The sequence below is a fragment of the Athene cunicularia genome (assembly GCF_003259725.1).
Source record: "Athene cunicularia isolate RWA chromosome 7 unlocalized genomic scaffold, athCun1 chr7_part1, whole genome shotgun sequence".
Lineage (NCBI taxonomy): Eukaryota > Metazoa > Chordata > Aves > Strigiformes > Strigidae > Athene > Athene cunicularia.
This window is the reverse complement of record NW_020799107.1, coordinates 7,395,046-7,414,056: the sequence shown is the minus strand read 5'-3', so window position 1 is coordinate 7,414,056 and position 19,011 is coordinate 7,395,046. Positions and strand designations below refer to the sequence as shown.

At 38.5% G+C, this 19,011-nt stretch overlaps 1 protein-coding gene across 5 annotated transcripts in view; it reads left to right on the top strand.

The window, feature by feature from the left end:
* ERBB4 (erb-b2 receptor tyrosine kinase 4) overlaps positions 1 to 19,011 on the top strand; it is a 402,024-nt gene that overhangs the window by 219,134 nt on the left and 163,879 nt on the right. For all 5 annotated transcript variants that reach the window (XM_026852335.1, XM_026852333.1, XM_026852331.1 and 2 more), the window contains 6 exons: positions 2,088 to 2,229; positions 3,717 to 3,830; positions 5,001 to 5,127; positions 9,647 to 9,720; positions 11,204 to 11,294; positions 12,711 to 12,910. In XM_026852335.1, coding sequence (XP_026708136.1) covers positions 2,088 to 2,229; positions 3,717 to 3,830; positions 5,001 to 5,127; positions 9,647 to 9,720; positions 11,204 to 11,294; positions 12,711 to 12,910 — 748 coding nt within the window. The remainder of the gene's footprint in view (positions 1 to 2,087; positions 2,230 to 3,716; positions 3,831 to 5,000; positions 5,128 to 9,646; positions 9,721 to 11,203; positions 11,295 to 12,710; positions 12,911 to 19,011) is intronic.

The window sequence follows — 19,011 nt, the reverse complement described above, 5'->3', positions numbered from 1 at the left end:
TTTTCCAATGCTTTCATTCACAAATTAGCAACATTTAGCACCAAATGCTAGAAGTTTGCATATATTATAGAAGCAATTACAAATGTATACAAAGCATTATAGTCATAAATTAAAAGTTCCCAAATCTTCTAGATGAGCTTTTCCTGAGAAGTGCCATCTCCCTGAAGAGTTGTGTGCTTTACTTTGTGAATTTACTAAACACTTATCGGAGGACTGTCTGATACAGTATCTTTTAAGTCAACAGCAGATGTAAAAAAATGTGTTGAGGAAGCAAACTAAATTAGTATTTATTAATAAGCAAAAGTCCAGTTTATGAAGCATTACAAATCCTTTAGCATGTTATGGCAGCTTGCAACAGCATCCTGTTGTAAATATGGTTTTAATATTTCTAGATAAAATTCATCCATCCTCCTCCATATGCTGCCATACAATCATTTGCGTATTCAGTTCTAAAAGAAAGACAATAATCATCATCTGACATAACTGCAAGCAAAAGTGGTAAAACAAAGTTTTAGAGATGTTTTTAACTTGCATTCAAAGCCAAACTCGATCTAAAACTTGAAATGCATAGGAGGGCCTGGTTGAGTACCCAGCAGAATCAGAAAAGTGACACAATCAATTCACAGGGTGGACTTCCCATCTAGTTCTTAGTAAAGAAGTAACTGACTATATTTATCTTTGTAAGAAAAAAGTAAATCTGGTTCTATGAGAAACTGACAGGTTTTGTACTACTCGCTTTAGAGAAACAGAGAAGACAGGAAAGGCAGTTTGGCTTAGCTCATGCTCCATACGTGGAGGACAGTGGCTTCACCCTGGAACTCCCTATTGATCCCTTTCAGCAGCAGATTTTGTCCTTCTCCGTCGGTTACATTATTAGCCTCTCCCTTCTGAAATCTTCTGACGTGACAAGTAACCTCCCTCAGTCCTGCTGGTCCTGGTCTGAATGAAGATAAGGACTATTAGTAAAAGCAGCAGAACGGAGGAAAATCTTTCACTTTTCTCTCAGTCCCAACCCTGCAGGGGAGGGGACACCACATACATCTTGGTATACTTGTTGACTCTTCAAAACATTCAAAATTGTCTCTAGTTTTTACAACCTGGAAAAGGACCAGAAGGATTCATCCCTAGACTAAAATTTCTAAAGCAACCTGGCTTCTGGACAACAGGTTAGTGGGGAAGCAGAATCCTGTAGCAGTGGTTGCTTAAACTACTAGAGGGATCCAAGCCAGGCTACAGCTTTCATGTTCATATGGAATTTGACATTTTTGGTATGCTCTGTGAATATTACTCCAACCGTCATTTATAAGCTGTGGTTAAAACCAGACACAATATGCGGTGACAAGGAATGTCAAAATCGGTGGGGTTTTTCTATTACTAATTATCAACTTTGCATGGTCAATTATTTTCCATGTGTACCATTACTTTATCCACACACTTGCCTCTTCATTTTTCAGGGCCCTGTCCTCTGTCAGCTGTGGGTGGCTGAGCTTGAATGCTAAGTGATACAAAGTCCTATTTTCTTCTCTCCGTGTGTGAAGCCACTGACCTTGTTAAACTTGCCACTTAGGGAAATGACCCCCTCCTGTGCTAGCTCAAAAGAAGTTCTTATCCCTCATGCTTTCTAATTGAGAATTTTAGTTTTCAGCTGGAGGATGGACTCATGCTGTAAGAAATCTAAAGGTTGGAGCTCTGAAGGATTTATTAGCATTTGTTCAGACTGACTATGATAAATAGCTGTGCATTCTTGGCAGTTTTAGAATGTCCTAACGAGTTGTGAATTAGTTAATTGCTCGTAGTAACAATAGTGATGAAGCAAATTATAGTGTTGTTATGTTTCTGTAGGAAGTATTGTAACAATCAACTGTGTTTCGAATTAAAGGGGCTCAGTGAGCCCCCTTTTATAAGTCATGTATTTGCCAAGATCCTAGCAAGGAATCTAAGTAGCCATAATGAAGGTTAGAAAACTATATATCACATTCCTCACTGTCACAGTGAGTCTGAACAGTCAAGACCATATTATAAACTAAAAAAACCCCGACAGCATTTCTGTGATTGAATTTAATATTTTTTTCTCCCTTGTTTTGCAGGCCTGTATGAATTTCAATGACAGTGGTGCGTGTGTCACACAGTGTCCCCAGACTTTTGTATACAATCCTACCACCTTCCAACTCGAGCATAATCACAATGCCAAGTACACCTATGGGGCTTTTTGCGTCAAAAAGTGCCCACGTAAGTGCTGTGTTAGCTGCCTTTTCCTGCAGTGATGGAAAGTTTGAGTTGCGTTTCAGGAGCCTTACAAAACAATGAGAGAATGAAAGCTAAGTGCATAGTGCAGTGTCTCAAATCACTCCTCATGTGCTTGCAGCCTCTAATAACTCAACAGTGTGTTAACTAAAGGCAGTGACATTCCAGGCTGTTGACACTTCCCAAGTGTCCTATAGTGATTTTCTTAAAGAAGGGGAATTCGCTCGGTTCCTGTTTTCATGACCACCACTTGTTAATATTCATGCTTTAGATCAGCATTTGTAAATTTCAAAATGAATGGTGAAAATAGTTAGTGGGATTGTAAAAGGGTATAAATTTCTGTTTCAGAAACCTAACAGTCCATCACCAGTACTACCTGGCACCATATGGTTTCATGATATTGATGCCCTTTTCTTAACTTGGTATAATGATGGTTTGACAGAAAGTTACCCTAAATATTTCTGAGCAGTTCTGTCCCAGTGAGGAAAACCCATGCAATACTGACAATACAGTATTAAAACTCCAGCATAAAATTAGAGGGGAAGAGGGAGTTAAAAAAAGAATAGTCCCATGCATTAAAAGAACATACCAGACAGATGATGACAAGTAACAGAAAAATTTGGAAGGTCATGACATACATAGTCTTTAATACTGCTGTTTTAGTTAGAAAAATAGTGGAGACAGTATTCTTGGTCTCCCTTTCATTCCCACCAAGGTTTACAGTTGTGTTGTGCATTAATTGTTTTATCCATAAATTGCATCTAAGAAGGATGGGTAATTATAATAAATGGAACCATGATTCAACCCAAAACAAAATCCAAATTTTGCGTCTCTGTGGGGAAGTTCAGACTTGACAGTAGGCTGAGCCTGTGCCTGTCAAGGTTTAGTTATGTCTGTAATAGAGTGGTGGGTTTTTTGAAGCAAGATAATTTTTTTTTAATCTGGTATACCATGCACTACTTAAGGGATATGATGCTTTGTTCAAATACTTAATTGAACTTTTTTTCCTTTTTTTTTTTGCCTTTATTGACAGTATTAAGCTCTCAATTAGGTAGGATCAGTCTGTATTCCCTTTGGCAGTGGTTTTACAAAGCAAAATTGAAATACTTGTCATTGTTTTCTGCAGTGTTTTATCCCAGATGTATGTATTTGTGTGTGTATGAAAGAGAAAGGGCAGAGCATCTTGTTTTATTTCTCTCCCATTACTGTACTTTTTTTACTACAAATAATAATAAAATCAAATTGGCTGAGGAGGGGGAATCAGGCCTGATAATTCATGGATTTTTCTAACTCCCCAAAAATGTGCCTAATTTGCTTGCTTACACACTTCTGAAAACACTGAACATTAAATCTTAATGTCAGTGTGGAGGTACTGAGCTAATGAACAACATATATTGACACAGAGTCCAGAAATGTGTCTCAGTATTATTTAGTCCAGCGGTTTGCTTTCTGTCAATATCTTCTTTTTTCAGACAACTTTGTGGTAGATTCCAGCTCTTGTGTCCGTGCATGTCCAAGCTCCAAGATGGAGGTTGAAGAAAATGGTATTAAGATGTGCAAGCCCTGCACTGACATTTGTCCTAAAGGTAGGCAGTAGTTTAGTATAAATTTTCCTGAATGTAGTCTGTGCTGTAGTAAAGCAGAGCAGGCTGTTATTTTGGCATGAAATACTCTTCATGATTATGTTGTAGAATATTAATAGCTTTTGGATACCCACAGAACTTTGAGCTGTGTAGGCTGTGTGTGAAGTGTATATAATAGAATTAAAATTTATTAAGTTCTAATGGTCATGTAACCAATTACTTTTGATTAGATGAAAATGAAGGGGATTTCTCTGTTGGTTTTAGAGAAATTTGAAAGAATTATTTTTTACGTTATTTTAATGACAAGTATTTCCTGGAGGTATTTTAGAGCTGTCTTTTTGTTATTCCAAAGGGGACTGTGCTAAAGCCCTGGCTTCAATGTATGGTATGTCTCATACTTGTCAATACAATGTTAGGTTTCCATTTATTTCCTCTTTTTTTTTAAAAAAATATGCCTCTGTTTTTCCAGACTCTACCCCCTTTCTAAGTGTCTAAAACATAGACTAGAAGTTTCTCAGTGATGGTGCTGTTGAGAAGACTGAAATCCGAAGGTTACTTTGCCACCCCAAGCTCCTCTAGGGAGGCTTTCTGCTCCCTTCTTGAATGGCTCTGGAGCAAAGCACCATCAGTTTTCCCAACTGGGCCTATGCCACTTCTTAGTCCTAGTGGAAGCTGTATCTGGGAACGAATTCACAAGAATTATTTCTACATCCTTTCTAAAGGACCTTATGGCATGTGAAGGGTTAAGTTCACAAATCCACCAGGGCAAAGGGGGCCTCTGGAGCTAGCAGTGTTAGGACCCCTTAGTTTCTGCAGTGAGTAGTGCACAAATAAATGCCATGTCCACTGGGCTAGTCTGAGCTAAGTTATTAACTATCTGTTTACAGCTGGCTTGCATGGGATTTAGTATGGTTCATACTTGCCTTTAGATCCAGTATGAAATACCTTAACCTATGTGCCAGGATGTCCTTCTGTAGCAGGTACTATAGCTTATTGTTTGTTTTAAGTTGGCAGTGCTTCTTTAGGAATATGAGTAATGTAATGCGTACTGTTTTAATACCTCTCTGCTGCTTTATCTCTGAAAGAAATGAAGACTTGTGTCGAGAAGGCCAACATGTTCCGATTCAGTAATTGTCTTTCCTAGTTCTTTATGCAAACTCCTTGTTTTGACAGCATGTGACGGCATTGGAACAGGGAGTTTAGTGTCAGCTCAGACGGTGGATTCCAGCAACATTGACAAGTTCATAAACTGTACCAAGATCAATGGCAACCTTATCTTCCTTGTTACTGGGATTCATGGGTAAGTGACAAAATGTTAAGACGGTGGTGCCAGCTGAGACAAATTACATCCACCTCTTAATGATGGCCACAGGTTTCTTTTATGGAATAGCAGATACAGGATAAATTTGTTTTCTGCCTTCCATTATGAACGAAACTGTTACCTTGATTCTTAGGATTCAATCTTCAGGAAAAGAAAGGAACAAGTAGACTGTTTGCACTAGAAAGAGAAAAAACAACTGTAATCTGTGGTTACTTTATGAGATCCTTGGTACTGGCTTACAATAATGGTTGATTAGAGAATAGAAAGGAGAAAGGGAAGTTACCTTCCATCAGTTTGTTTTAAATGGGGTATGACCAGCAGTCTGATGTGCAGAAAAGCACAAACTGTCATAGCTCAGGTGGGTGTCACTGCATACACATGCAAAAAAGCTGCCCTATTCCCAATCAGTTTTGAAGTATATATTCAAGTTTCAATTGCAGAGATACACAAAGCTCACTGGTAATTAATTCAGTATGTTGTTTTCAATATGGCCTTATATTGAATAAGTCTTAGTAGTGGTTGAAGATGTGGAGGTACAGAACCAGTATTTAAAAATCTCCCCAGTGTCTCTTCCTAAATGAAGATACACCGGCCAGATAACTAGTGCCTTGCTGTTTGTAGCTTGGTGCACTATGTGTTTGCCGTGGTAGCAAGGGTGAATGAGTGGTGCAAATGCTGCGAGGGTGGGATGTGGCCAGGAAAGACAGGCGTACTCTGGTTTGATGGCCAGGGGAGGTCCAATGCAACTAGACGCTTTCCTGCATTGTGTTCTTTCCATCACTGAGAGAACAAAAATATGATTGTACCTTCTTACTAATTCAAGCCTTCATGTTCTAATCAGCCATGGTGAATTACATGTGACACTTTGAGGTATTTCTGGACATACTAAATGAGCAAAATCCTCAAAATGCACAAATAAGATTAAGCCCTTTCGCCCCTTTGTTGCAATAAGTATGCAGATATTTTGAGGTACATTAACAGTGTTACAGTACTCAATTGCTTCTAGCACTGCATAGGCTTCAAATTTTAACTTGCTTTTTAGGTTCCTCGGAGCTTTCAACATTTCTTGCAACTGATTGTCAAGATTAGATATCTTAAATACAGTTCCCAAACCAACTCCATGTTTACAGCTTTATGGCATAGAGAAAATGTGATTAACTGAATGTCTGCAGATTGATCTGAAATGGAATTCTGGCATGAATAGTGCCAGCATATTTTTCTTTAGTCTTTCTATAGATTTGGATATATTTAGATTCTAATAAAGTGGTTGACACCAACCTGCCTGGCTCAAGTTTCCTTACTAGGTGAGGTGGAAAGAAACAACTTGTTTCCTTGATTTGATATAGGGATTGGTTGTAGTGCTCCACCTACAACTTGACTCCAGCCATGAGAAAGACAGTTGAAAATCCATTTCACTGGGGCCCTAGAGCTTAGTGATTCTCAAAAGGCCACCAAATATGAGCTCTGACTGTGTAGTTGGTCTTCTCATCTCTCCAGCAGGGAGTACAGTGTGAAAGGTTAATGTAGCATAGGGAGGAAGACTTTGGTTCAAGTGGTTTAAGGAAATGCTGCTATGAACTTGTTGAAACCCTAGAGAGGGTCACACAGGAGTCAGCACCCAGGGCATCACACTTTTTGATCTGACAAAGTGACCGACCAAGAGCCTGGGTGTAAATCTGTTAGGTGTTCCAGGACCGGAAGTACTCTAGTAAGTGCAAGACAAGCGGCTAGAGGACGTGAGCAATTTTGTGTGGATTATTCCAATGCATTACGTGAAATGTAATTTTGAGTATTAGAACTGCTTTTGTTGCAGACATTATATTAACTGCAGAGTTAGAAGATGAGTCTCATTTAAAAATCTGCCTAAATGAACCAAAACCACCCTTGAAAAAAACTGTATGAATCTGAAAAATATCTAAATTATGGACAATAAAGCAGAGGGTTAAAATATTTTGTTCTATTTTAATAGAATAGTATAAACCTAGGACATGTAATGACATGTTGAAACTGTGTGGCACTTTGTCTCTCATTCTTTATGAAGAAAACTCACTCCAAGAAGTGTGAGGACACTGAGTTCTGCAACCCTTAATTTTTCTATAGAATAAACTACAGTAGTATATATTAAAACACAAGAAGAAGATTTGAGAATTAATTAAAATAACTTTTGTATTTCTGGAACAGCTTTTTCTTTAAAATTTCTGTCACATTTTGCAAATCAATAACACAGGAAATTTATAAAATTACACTAGCTACAAAAGCAGTTTATATAAATGGACAGTATAGAGCAAAACCAATAATAAATATTTCAACTCCATCTTTTAGTTAATTCCTGTTACAATTCATTTACTCAGAGTAAACTGCACCTTTAAAAGTATGAATTTTCAGTGTTTCAGATTGTAGGGACTTAAAATCAAGCTCTTTGTGGGGAATTGAAAGATTTTTTCGTAGTAGCAGAGAATAACTTCAGTAAAAAGGTGCTGGGTTTGTTTTTATTGGAATCTGTGCTATTACAGTTGATCCTGTCATATTTTTGATCCTGTGATTCTGTAGCCTGCCCTTCCCTGTCCTCAATACTTGAACTTCAAGTCTGTGTGAATTTGTAATAATTGATATTAAAACTATATATATAATTGTGAATTGGGTTTATGAACAGTTATTTATGGTTGTTTGTATGTAAGTTAGATAATTATGAATCGGCTTTAATTAGTGTCCAGAAGCTAAGTGGGATGAAGGTAGACCTAAATGTTGGTGAGTCAGTAGTACTGATTCGTCTAAGGTAATGGTGTGCTGAAGTGTATGGATAAAGTGGTCTTCGTTAGGATACGTATCTGCTGCCTGAGGCAGAGACAGAAAGCACGTCGGCTGAAAAATTGTTAGGACCTGTATAGGTCAAATGCAGCCTTCTCTCTCTGCTGTTTTCTTCTGCTTGGGGTGCTAAAAAGCCAAGCTGCCTTCTGCTGGTGTTGCCTCTGAAGGGGTGGGATATACCAAGGAGAGATGTAGCTTAAGTATGGACAGTCCCAGCTAGCAGCAAATGCTGCCTCCTTCTTCCCCTCCAACTTGCAGCAGGGGCAACAAGCCTTCAGTGCTCACCAGCTTTTTCTCTTCGCTTGAGTTGTCCATCTCCAGTTTCACAATGAGCTGAAACTCTCATCCCTGGAGCTGTAAAATTCAGATGTGCCTGTTCTACTGAAAAATCCTGGTTCTGCCAATAAGAATGGTAGATGACAACTGCATTATTCTACAGTTTTATATGTTGATAAAACATATCGGACACTTGGCTGTTTAAGGGGTTTAAATGTGTATTTGTATCTTTAAAGACTACTTTATCTTAGGATTGGGAGGTGAGATTCAGCAACCTCATGTTTACTACAGGCAAGGGTTTTCCTTTTTTAGTAGTAACGCATTTTAAAAGCAAAGTGCAGTGCTTCAGTTAGGTAGTCAAAACTTGTTACCGAGTTTTCTGAGAGCCCCAGATTGTTAAAATTAAGTGTATATGATGCTTCTGTGGTCCACTGGGCTTTATGTTAAGGTTCAATAAATCATTTTATTGCTGTTAACCTGGTGTCACCTCCAGGATGGTTAGAAGTGACCCCATCAGTCTGTCACCGCATAGATTTGTGAGGACTAGTTGATCACCTGCAGAATGATGTCTCTTGGAAAGCAGAAGGAGGAGTGGAAATGCATGGTCTGCATTTACAGAGGGTGTTTCCTACCCTCTCAAAAATACCGTAACATGACATTACAGAAGGATTTTTAAAGTATTTTTGTTTGGGTTAGGCATCTAGGTGGCTTTTTAATAGTTGGAGAGTCTTTTACTCCTTTAAGGGGGGGGAGTATTTACTAAATGATAGCACTCTCAAAATCAAAATTAACTTCATCTTTTTACACTGTAGTATTTCCAAATTTGAAATTTCAATGTTTGGTGGGGGTGTTTCATTTTTCAGGTGACAGACTTCCTCGGAGAGGATCTGTGCTTTTTGATGTTCCCTGTTCAACACCACCTAAAAAGTGTACCCTTTTAATGCCAAGTGTCAGGAACTGCTGGCATGCTCTTAGTTTTGATTTGCATATAGCTTGTCCCTTGTTTCAGCAGCAATTTTGTTAGTCCCAGTTGTACAGTATCACAACTGTACCATTTGAGCTAATATTCCTGGGAAAAATGTTGAAAATTCTTCTTTCTTTTAGGGAGGTCAACCATGGTTGTTAAAAATCCCTTGATTTTCCATGAGCATAAATATTTGCTCAGACATTATTGATTGGAACCTTAAAGATGCTAAGCACCATTATTTTCCTTCAAGATGACTTGGGAGAAGTTAGAGGTTCTTCAGGAACAACAGTCTGAAGAAATTAGAAACATTCTGAAGAAATCTGGAGCATATGCTGCCTAAAAGAAAAGTGTTGACTTCCTGAATATGGCTTTCTATATGGTATATCTTTTGAGAACCTCATATTTTTTTAATTCAGAGTATCACATTTTGTCCTTTCAATCTTTCAGGGACCCATATCATACAATTGCCGCCATCAATCCTGAGAAATTAAATATCTTCCAAACTGTGAGAGAGATAACAGGTAATACACTTCCGATTTCCTATAATCTGAACTTCTCATTTTGCGTTGACGGTTGACATTTGTTGGGTTTTCTGAAGAACACAAAGTGTTTTTTTCTTTAAACTCAAGGCACAGTAAACTTCATAAAAGTTTAATACACAACATCTTCAGTATCAGTTGATGTTCACAAGTGTGTTGTCCTTTGCTCATGAATACAGAATGCCCATTAGGTTTGGAGTACATGAGCATCAGAAGACCTTACTGTTGAGTGGGCAGGGAGCCTTGGTCTTCACTTGAAAGCATTTGAAATATGTCTTGGCAAAAGCCAAACAATTCATTCTGGTTGTGCAGCTACTTCTCCTATTCTAACAGCAGATGTTGCTCCAAATTAGCCTCTGTAATTTAAAGACAAATGTATGAAGTGTGGGGAGGTAGTCCCTCCCACCTTTTGTGACTTTTCAGTGTGGTCATATAGCTAGAACTCAGTACTCTGTTTTCCTGCATCTTGCTTCTTCTTTCACCTTTCGGGGGCAGGGAGGAAGGTACTGCAGCTTTGAGTTCTTGATGGATTGCTGAATATGTATAGATAGAATTTTATTTAATTTTTTTCCTATTTCATGCACACAAAAAAAATCTTTGGACGCTACAGCATGATTGTAGCTGGCTATAGCTCAACAAGTGTTTGGCATTTGAAATGAGTTCTCTCCCATGTGCTTCACCTCTCAAAAGTTGTGTATTTCAGCACGCCAGTGGTATTAAAATACAAAAGCAAGCTCTGAATCTTTCTCTAATTAATGTCAAAGATAGTCTGGCATCTGGGTGTCTGTAATTTGCCATTCTTAAGCACACTGTCTAATTGACTGTCTCAGCTCTAGTACTTAAGTGGAATTACCCCTATGCTTAAAGACGTACTGCATTTCAGTCGAGTAGTGAACCAAACTCATGAGGAATTGCACTCTGCAGAGGTCTGTGTAACACAAAATAAGCAGACCCACATGCTTGTGCAGAGAATTGTCTCTGATGAACAGTCCTCACAGAGACTCCGAGTCGAACACAAGTTCTTTGCTTTAGGAAAGTCTTGTCATCTTCTAATGAATCATGATGGATCTCTCAACTTCTGCCCTAAGTCTCAAGCAGATTTTAAAATGGAATATTCTTAATTCAGGCAAATCTTCATTGTTTCTGCAGCTACTGTTTAGAAAAGGCTGGGAGGCCTTGCAAAGTTCCAGCCTGTGTTTAGGTTCACCTTCACTGTGGCTGTTGAAAGTGGATGTAATGCTGCTGAGATGAGTCCTCTTTTGCTTTCTTGGAGAAGACAGTGGTGAGCAGCCTGATTAATTCAAAGACATTAATCTGCAGCATTCATTACCTATTTATTTTTTTTTCCTCAGATCAGCACTGTCTTTCATTTATAGGCTAGGCCTGCCCTAACTCACATATGTGATAAAGCAATCTTTATGGCTAGAATCATTGACATTCATGTGTTTGCCTTTTTCTCCTTCAGGATATTTGAATATACAGTCGTGGCCTGAGAATATGACAGATTTCAGGGTGTTTTCTAACTTGGTTACTATTGGTGGAAGAGCTCTCTATAGGTAAGCTGCTTCCTCTGTTGATGGAATTGGTTTTTATTAGTATTCAGTGACTTTTTTGTTCGGTAGCACAGAATGCAACATCCTTTGGGAAGGGCATCATAAACTGATATATTTTTCACTGTTACCAAGGTATTCCTTAACAGTATCTTTGCTAGTCAGTTGTTTATAATGGCTAATAACTTTTGAACATAATGATTTTTAAAAACCCCACCAAAAACAAACGTCTTGGTTCATTGCTGTAGCTATTAACTCATTGTCCAGAAAGTACTATGGTATAAAATACCTTGTGAATGTGAAACATAACTTAAAAGACATTAATGGAAGAACTTAGCCCCATTACCAGGAAGTTTGTGTGGTTGAGATTGGAAGTGCAGTCTCATGTGCCCAAAGAACAATGTGGTCTTAAGAAGTGTTAAAAGATAAATGCATGGAAGAACACTGAGGTACCTTACAGGTGGGGTGTACATTAGTGCCATTTTTACCAGAGACATTTCTGTATGAAAGCTCAGATGGAGGAATTGGTTTGAAGAGACGAAAATGTGAGAAATAATAGGGGAAGCACCAGAAGGTACCTGAATGATCAATACAGCAACCCCTGGTCCCCCATTGTGTAAATGTAGTAAATTAGTCATGGGATTCTGCTGTCATCTTAAACACCAATCCAAGCAGAATATGAATAGGAGTGAAACCTTGAGATTGAATTAGAGCCCAGCATTCTGTTTGGAAGCAGTAATTTGTATTTGGAACAGCTGGAAAACAATTAAAATCATTAAAATACAATGACTTAAAGGATGCCCAGAAACTGGATATTGTCTTCACTAATCTTCAGTCGTAAATACGTGCAGTCATTTCTGTGTTACACAGACAATCATTTACCGTTCCTTTGATGAAGAAAGGCGATAACCACATATTACAACAAAAGAAAAATTAAATGTAGAAAAATGGGCTGGAAAAATTTCCCTGAAAATAACAAAAACATTAATTTGATGCCTGACAGAAGATGTTAATACATTTGCAGTTTCTCCTTAGCATAAACTATCAGAGTATGAATTCTGTTGAAAAAAACCTGGATTTTATTCAGTTTTCACAACAGCAATTTATCTCAAAAAAAAATGTTAATGGATGAAATGGAACTAGTTGTGTTCTCCTGGCCCACATGGCCTAGCATTGCGAGTGTCACAGCTTGTGGTATCACAATTCTTACAGGACTCATAATTTTCTAAGCAGTAGAACTGTATGTTGACTCAAAAAATATCTGTGTCACCCCAAAATAAAAGTTTTCTGACTAAAGTTGAGTTTTGCCAGAAAGATCATCTTGACATTAGGAACTAATTCTGGGAAATTCCCAACCAGTTCTAATGAGTTCCACCTTCTGAAGCTAATTCCTCTTCTCTCTTACTTTTGTTTTCATCACAGTGGCCTTTCCTTACTCATCCTAAAGCAACAAGGCATTACTTCTCTGCAGTTTCAGTCCTTGAAGCAAATCAGTGCTGGCAACATCTACATAACAGACAACAGCAATTTGTGTTACTACCACACTGTCAACTGGACGAGCCTCTTCAGCACACCAAGTCAAAAGACTGTGATTCATCGAAATAAAAAGGCAGAGAACTGCAGTAAGTACTGCTGCTTAGTGCAAATCTTGCTGTCTATGACTGGCTCCTCTGGGGAGGGAAAATGATACAATTACTGACAGGATACAGTGCAGTGAGGAGGCCAGAAGCTTGTCTGATGTCTCTTGAAGCTCCATGGACATCGGTGGAGCTGTGATCATTTACAGAAGCTAAGGATTTGGCCCAGTCTGCCTCTGAGCAGATTTCTAGGCAAATGAAATGTTTTAAGGTATGAACAAATGAAAGGGAGGAGAGAGCACTCCTTCCTTACCATGATGTGAACTTTCCAGATTAGAGAACCAGTTTCACAAATACGAATTCTGAAGACCATAAATGTGGAGTGAATGTAGTGTTCATAAAAGGCACTGATGTTAAAGATTCAGAAACTACAGCCCTTTCCTTATGGAGTGAGATTAGCATCTTTTGTTTCCCTTACCCTGCTTCACCAAAGTGGCTTTGTCTTAATCCAGAAAGGTCACTTTTGGAACTGGTTTTGGTCACTGAATTCCTCCTTTTTGTGTTTGATCTATCTGATAAAGAGGATTCCTTTTAATTGGGACTAAGTGTCTTTCAGGAAATCTTACATGCCAATAACTGGACTGAGCTCATAGTACTGAAAAGCAGATGAATGCTATGTAGCAGATGAAACAATTTGGTTATACAGAAATCAGGCAGCAAATTGCATTAATACAATCGTCTTGTAACAGCAATATAGTTCATTTTAAGCATCTGTTAGACTGCTAGCAAGAGAGGAGATTCATTAAATTGCTGTATGTTTAAGTGATATTTCTTGGGTTTGCGTTTTGGCCAGCCGGAAATGCTTGCCTTGGGGTTTTTCAGGCTGTGGTCCTCTTTTAACTTATTCTTTTAGCTTGTGAGGGGTTTTTTTCCCTTTTTTTTTTTCTACCCTCCAGTTGCAGTACTATTCTGCTATGCATTGAGTTTGTGACTGTTGTCATCACTGTAGTATGAGTGAAACACAACTATACATCTATCACGGCTGCTCAGTTATTTTTCTAATCTGCCATGTAAGAGCTACATGAAATGGGAAGTCTTGTTTGGGTGGTCCCTGCATGGTTTTGTTGGTTTGGGTTTTATTATTATTATTACTATGCTATTTCTCTACAGAAAAGTTTAAAAAGTGAAGGTTAAAAAAATGCTTCTTGCTGTTGATGTAGATATAGTTTAATTGTGATAATGCCTGAAGGTGTAGAGAGAACGGGTTGTTTCTTAACCTGCAGCAGACTGCTGTCCACTTTCAAACTGTGGCATACTTCATTCTTTGACATAAACTTTCTGTTATGTGAGACAGAAGAATGTGTTGAACTGAACTTTTCATGGTAGAAGTTTTCATGTATGTTTGCAAAAGATGTCCTTGGTGTAGGCTGTGAAACTATGGATTAGACCCTTATATGTGGTAGAACATCTTGTAGGAAGGCATTACAGAAGGTGGAGGAGAGATGCAGTGCCTGCTGCTGCTGCTATGATGAGGAAATGCACAAGAGTGGCCTGTATGTTGAACAGCATCATGCCCTGGTGTCCTTACTACTGTAAGCCAGCCAAGAGGTGACAAAAGCATGAGTAAATTATTTCAGGTGGTTTTCTGTGAGAGTGGCATAGCTCTCTCCGTCATCCAGAGATGATTGAACACGTGATGATCGTGTCATATGGAAATGAAGCACTGATGAAAAGTCCAAGAATAGTCCTGAATAATAAAATGAGTTAACCTGTTGCAGGACAGAGAAGGTTGTGGAGTCACTATTTTCAGCACAGCCAACTTCATCTTGTTCTGAATTAGCTCCAGTTGCTCAACATCCATGAGCTTTGTATCATCATTTTACTGGCTTCTCTTGTTTTTCATATTTTCCATCTCAAGGCTTTTTCTTTGCTTTGAGTTCTTCTGAGGGTGAATATTATTTGAACATTGAATAAGATAGGCCTTGCAAGGGAAAAACATGCATTTTCTGGCACCTTTGAAACTTGGAGGAAAGCTCCTGACTTCCCATGAATATCTAATACCTTCAGTCTTGCCAGCCTGGAGCATTTGTATATGTCTTGTAGTTCCAGTATGCAGTCTGTTCTTTCTGCCCCCTGTCCTGGTTCAGCTAGGATAGGGTTAAGTTTCCCCAGCAGGGAGGGGGAAGGGATCTCCAGCCGGGTTGAGGTCAGGTCCGGGGTGGCTTTGCTTGCAGAAAGCACACGCGGTGGGCTGTCTGTATCCATTGCGGTATTTCTCTGTATATCTTTTGTCTTGTTTACTGTTATTAGTTTGTTGTTATTATCACTATTGTTGTTGTTCAGATTGTTTCTTACACTGTTGTATTAAATTTCTCCTTATTTTAACCTGGGGTTTGTGCCCTACTTGTGTCTGAGGGTAGGGGAGGTACAACGGCAACATGGTATCTGGTCCCGGCAGGGCCTAAACCACTATACCCCACATAGAAAGCCAGCTATGAAAAACAGTATATTATTTGGCAAATAAAGGTGTTGCCAAGAAAGAGGATCACATCTGCCCAGGGATGGTGGGTTGCTAGTTGATTGTCCATGCAGTGGTTGGAGTTTAATAGGATCAAATGGTGAGGAGGAACCAAGTTCTGTGTTAGTAGTGTAGTAACAAGTATATTTTGTATGTCATGACAGGAAGAATTAGCCCTTTGAGATGTCACATAAGGAATTTATTGGTTTGGCACAACACAATCTATCTGAAGAAGCACAAGGTCTTGATGACCACTCAAGAATCACTAGGGTTATATTCCAAGACCCTAGTGTGGTCCCATCTTGCTGGAGATACATAAACCTGTGAAACTTCCAGAGAGCACAGGCTTCCTCTCTACCATATGAAAAACTGCTGACACTGGGAGAAAAATCTTGCTTTCAGTGCTCTTTGATGTTATCTAATGGCAGATTGGCTATAGCCAATGATAATGATGCATCGTTTAATGAAAGAACAACTAGGTCTCTTACATTCCTAGAGATTTAGTATAAAAATAAAATAAACAGTAATAAGTTTGAACATAGGCCTCATGTCTTACTGTGCTTTCTCTTTGCTTCAAGCTCTCTGAAACTTACAATATGTTAGAAGACAATGGAAAACCACCCAGCAGAGAACTCCATAAGGTGGATTTCCCTTCATGAAATAGCATCTCATTTGCTTCATCGGTTTGCACACAAAGGGAAAATGTAAACTTTATTTAACTTCTGGCTTGTTGAGGATTTGTTACAATAGAGACTCATTCTTTTCCTTAAAGAAAAATACTACTAAAGATATTTCCTGAAATATAACACCAAGGGAAATCTTTATGAGGAAAGCAAATCTCATTCATTTCATTTTAAGAAGTCACAATGTAAGCTACGGTACCCAGGGACTAGTTTTAGAAACGGATTCTAACCTGTGTTCATTACATGGACTATATATAATGAACTTAGGCTAGAGGCCAAGTTACTCTCATCAGAAGGCAGTACCTTAGCTGACTTCCTGAGTCCTAACAGGGAACAGTGGTTTTCTCTCTCTATGCATGTCTGTGTGAGTGAATTGATTAATGTTTGTGGCCTTTTGAGAGTCAGCATTAGATGAGAAGATCTATCCTGCTGCTTGAACTCTGCCTGTCAGTCAGCACCTCTCTGGGGTTAAATGGGTTCTGCTGCAGGTTAGATGTCTAACAAAAATCTTCACAATTACTTGGAGTAAGGCAGCACTGTTTCTTAGAGCCAGATGCATTCCTCCAGGATCCTCTGAAACATCTGTGATTTTCAGGATAGGCCAACAGCTGGGATTTAGGAGAGTTTTCTCTCAATCTTCCACTGGCTGAATGTTTGGGATCTGAGGGCAAGTCTCTAGGGTGTCCATTTCTGCCTTTCAGTTGTTTTGCCTGTTCTAGACCCTGATCCTGCAGATGCTTGGGCATATGCCCATGCGTCTCTGAGTGACAAATAAGACTAATCAGAATGGAGAAGGGAAATGCATAAGTAAATATTTGCAGGATCAGAACCATCCTCTGTGGTAGAAGTACTGTCTGTTTGCTTGCATGGTAACTAGCAGGGTGTGACTTGTTAATAAAAATATCCATTAAAGATTTTTTGCGCATCGTTTACAGTGAAGAAACCATGTTAATTATTACAGCCACTCCCAGGTACGTTTATTATTATTTCTTTGTATATTTTGAGTTGCTATCAGCTTGTTTTCATTCTCCTCACTACCTAGTGATTGTTAAGCAAGTTACAGCAAACATTTACAATCAACGTGAACCTTTTCTTAAAACTCATGTAAGAGCTTCCAAGATCTTCTAGCCAGCATCATATTTAAGTGACTTTTATGATATAAGGTGATGATATCTCTTCCATACCGTTTAATGCCGCGTTCAGCTGACTGTATAAGTCAGTGAGGAAATACTAAAAAATTGTTGAGGGAGTAAAATATTTGTGGAAAAGTTTGGTCTATATTAATGCTTCATCTTTGACATTATAGAGTTTGGCAGAACACTGCTTTGGGGTTTGGTTTGGGTTTTTTTTTCAATTAAGAAGATGAAGACAACAGACTTTAGCCAGTGAAAAATGCTACAAAATTATACAACACACAAAATATATGCTCCTGATACCCTCAGTTATTTCATCTCTCTGTTTCTGCCACTTCTTAACAATGTTAAAATAGTAACCAGATACTTCACTGCCTCTGAGATGGCTTTTCCAAATACTGGTTAAAAGCCCAAGGCAGACTTAACTTGTTTGTAGAATGTTGAAAATACAGGAGCAAAACGTATGTTTTTTGAATTTAAAAAAAATCCATAAACCCCACAATGGTGTGTTGCTTCGTGTTGTCTTTCTAATAATGTCCTGTGAGGGGCCAGAGAAGGATGGGTATCTGGGAGGAATGCGTTCTCTCCCTTCTCCACCTTCCCTACACACAGTCAGGGATAGAAATATTAGTGTCCAAGCTTGTGTACACAGGGAACATAAAAGAAGGTGGCACCTTTGACGCTGAGCGCCATGGAAAGGGTGGCAGTATGTGATCATCAGCAAGAGACTTCTGAACTGTCTAGGTTACAGGAGAAGACTTGAGGGCAAGGGACAAGTTGAGACAAGTTGATGGCGAATAGGCATCTTCAAACTGATAAGCTGAGTGGCAATTAATTGGAGATCATTCATCCAAAATGCAGTGCATGAAGCTCTCATTTAATGTAGACTACTACTTGCCTACTACTATAAATTGTAATGTTAAAAACTGCGCATAAAACTTACTTAGCTATGAACATTATTAACGCATAATGAATGACCATAATGTTATTTGATGGAGTATGTGCTCTGGTAGTTAGATTTTACTGTTGCTCCATGCTAAAGTGAAGAATCTGCGTTTTTTTCCCAGCATGGGTTTTTTTGTGGAACAGTCAGAGGTGACTCATGTTAAAGATGAGTGCATACAAAATAAATGCAGAAAAATGTTCTTCTATACAAAGTTATTTAAATAATTCCTTTCATCTTCAGTGACACCTGCAGTGTACATTGAAACCTTTCTAGGCAAAGGTTGTTATAAATGTGATTGTTATGAATTATGTCAATTTAGCCACCAATTAACAACTTGAATAAATGATTACATTCATTATCGGGCATGATGCAAAGCTAATTGAAGTCTGTGGGAGCTTTTCTATTGAGTTCACGAAGCTTTGGATCAGGCCCATAAGTGGATAGCTAAATAATAATCTTTCTTTTTTTTAGATAGGTAATTTTCTTGTGTTCTGTTTAGGTTGGGGAAAAACATTGAACCTTTCTGCTTCTAACCTGTGTGACCCCATTAATAAAGAATGAACAGTTGTTCTAAAACTCCCAATGAAAATGAGTTCCTGTCAAAAGCATTATTGTTCTTTCCTTCCACATATGGCCATGTGATATGCTGGAGCTTCAGAACATTCTCAGTCCATGGAAATGGCAAATAATGTGTCTAAAATTGAAACATTTCTTTAGCCATCCCTATAATTAAAGAAGAGGAAGACGGCAAGTGTAATGGGGTTTTTATAAGCTGTCAAAAAACCCACTCCCTTCTTGCCAAGATTCATTTATGAAAACATTTCTATGACTTAGAAATAAGCAGAAGGAAATGCTGAATTTTTTTT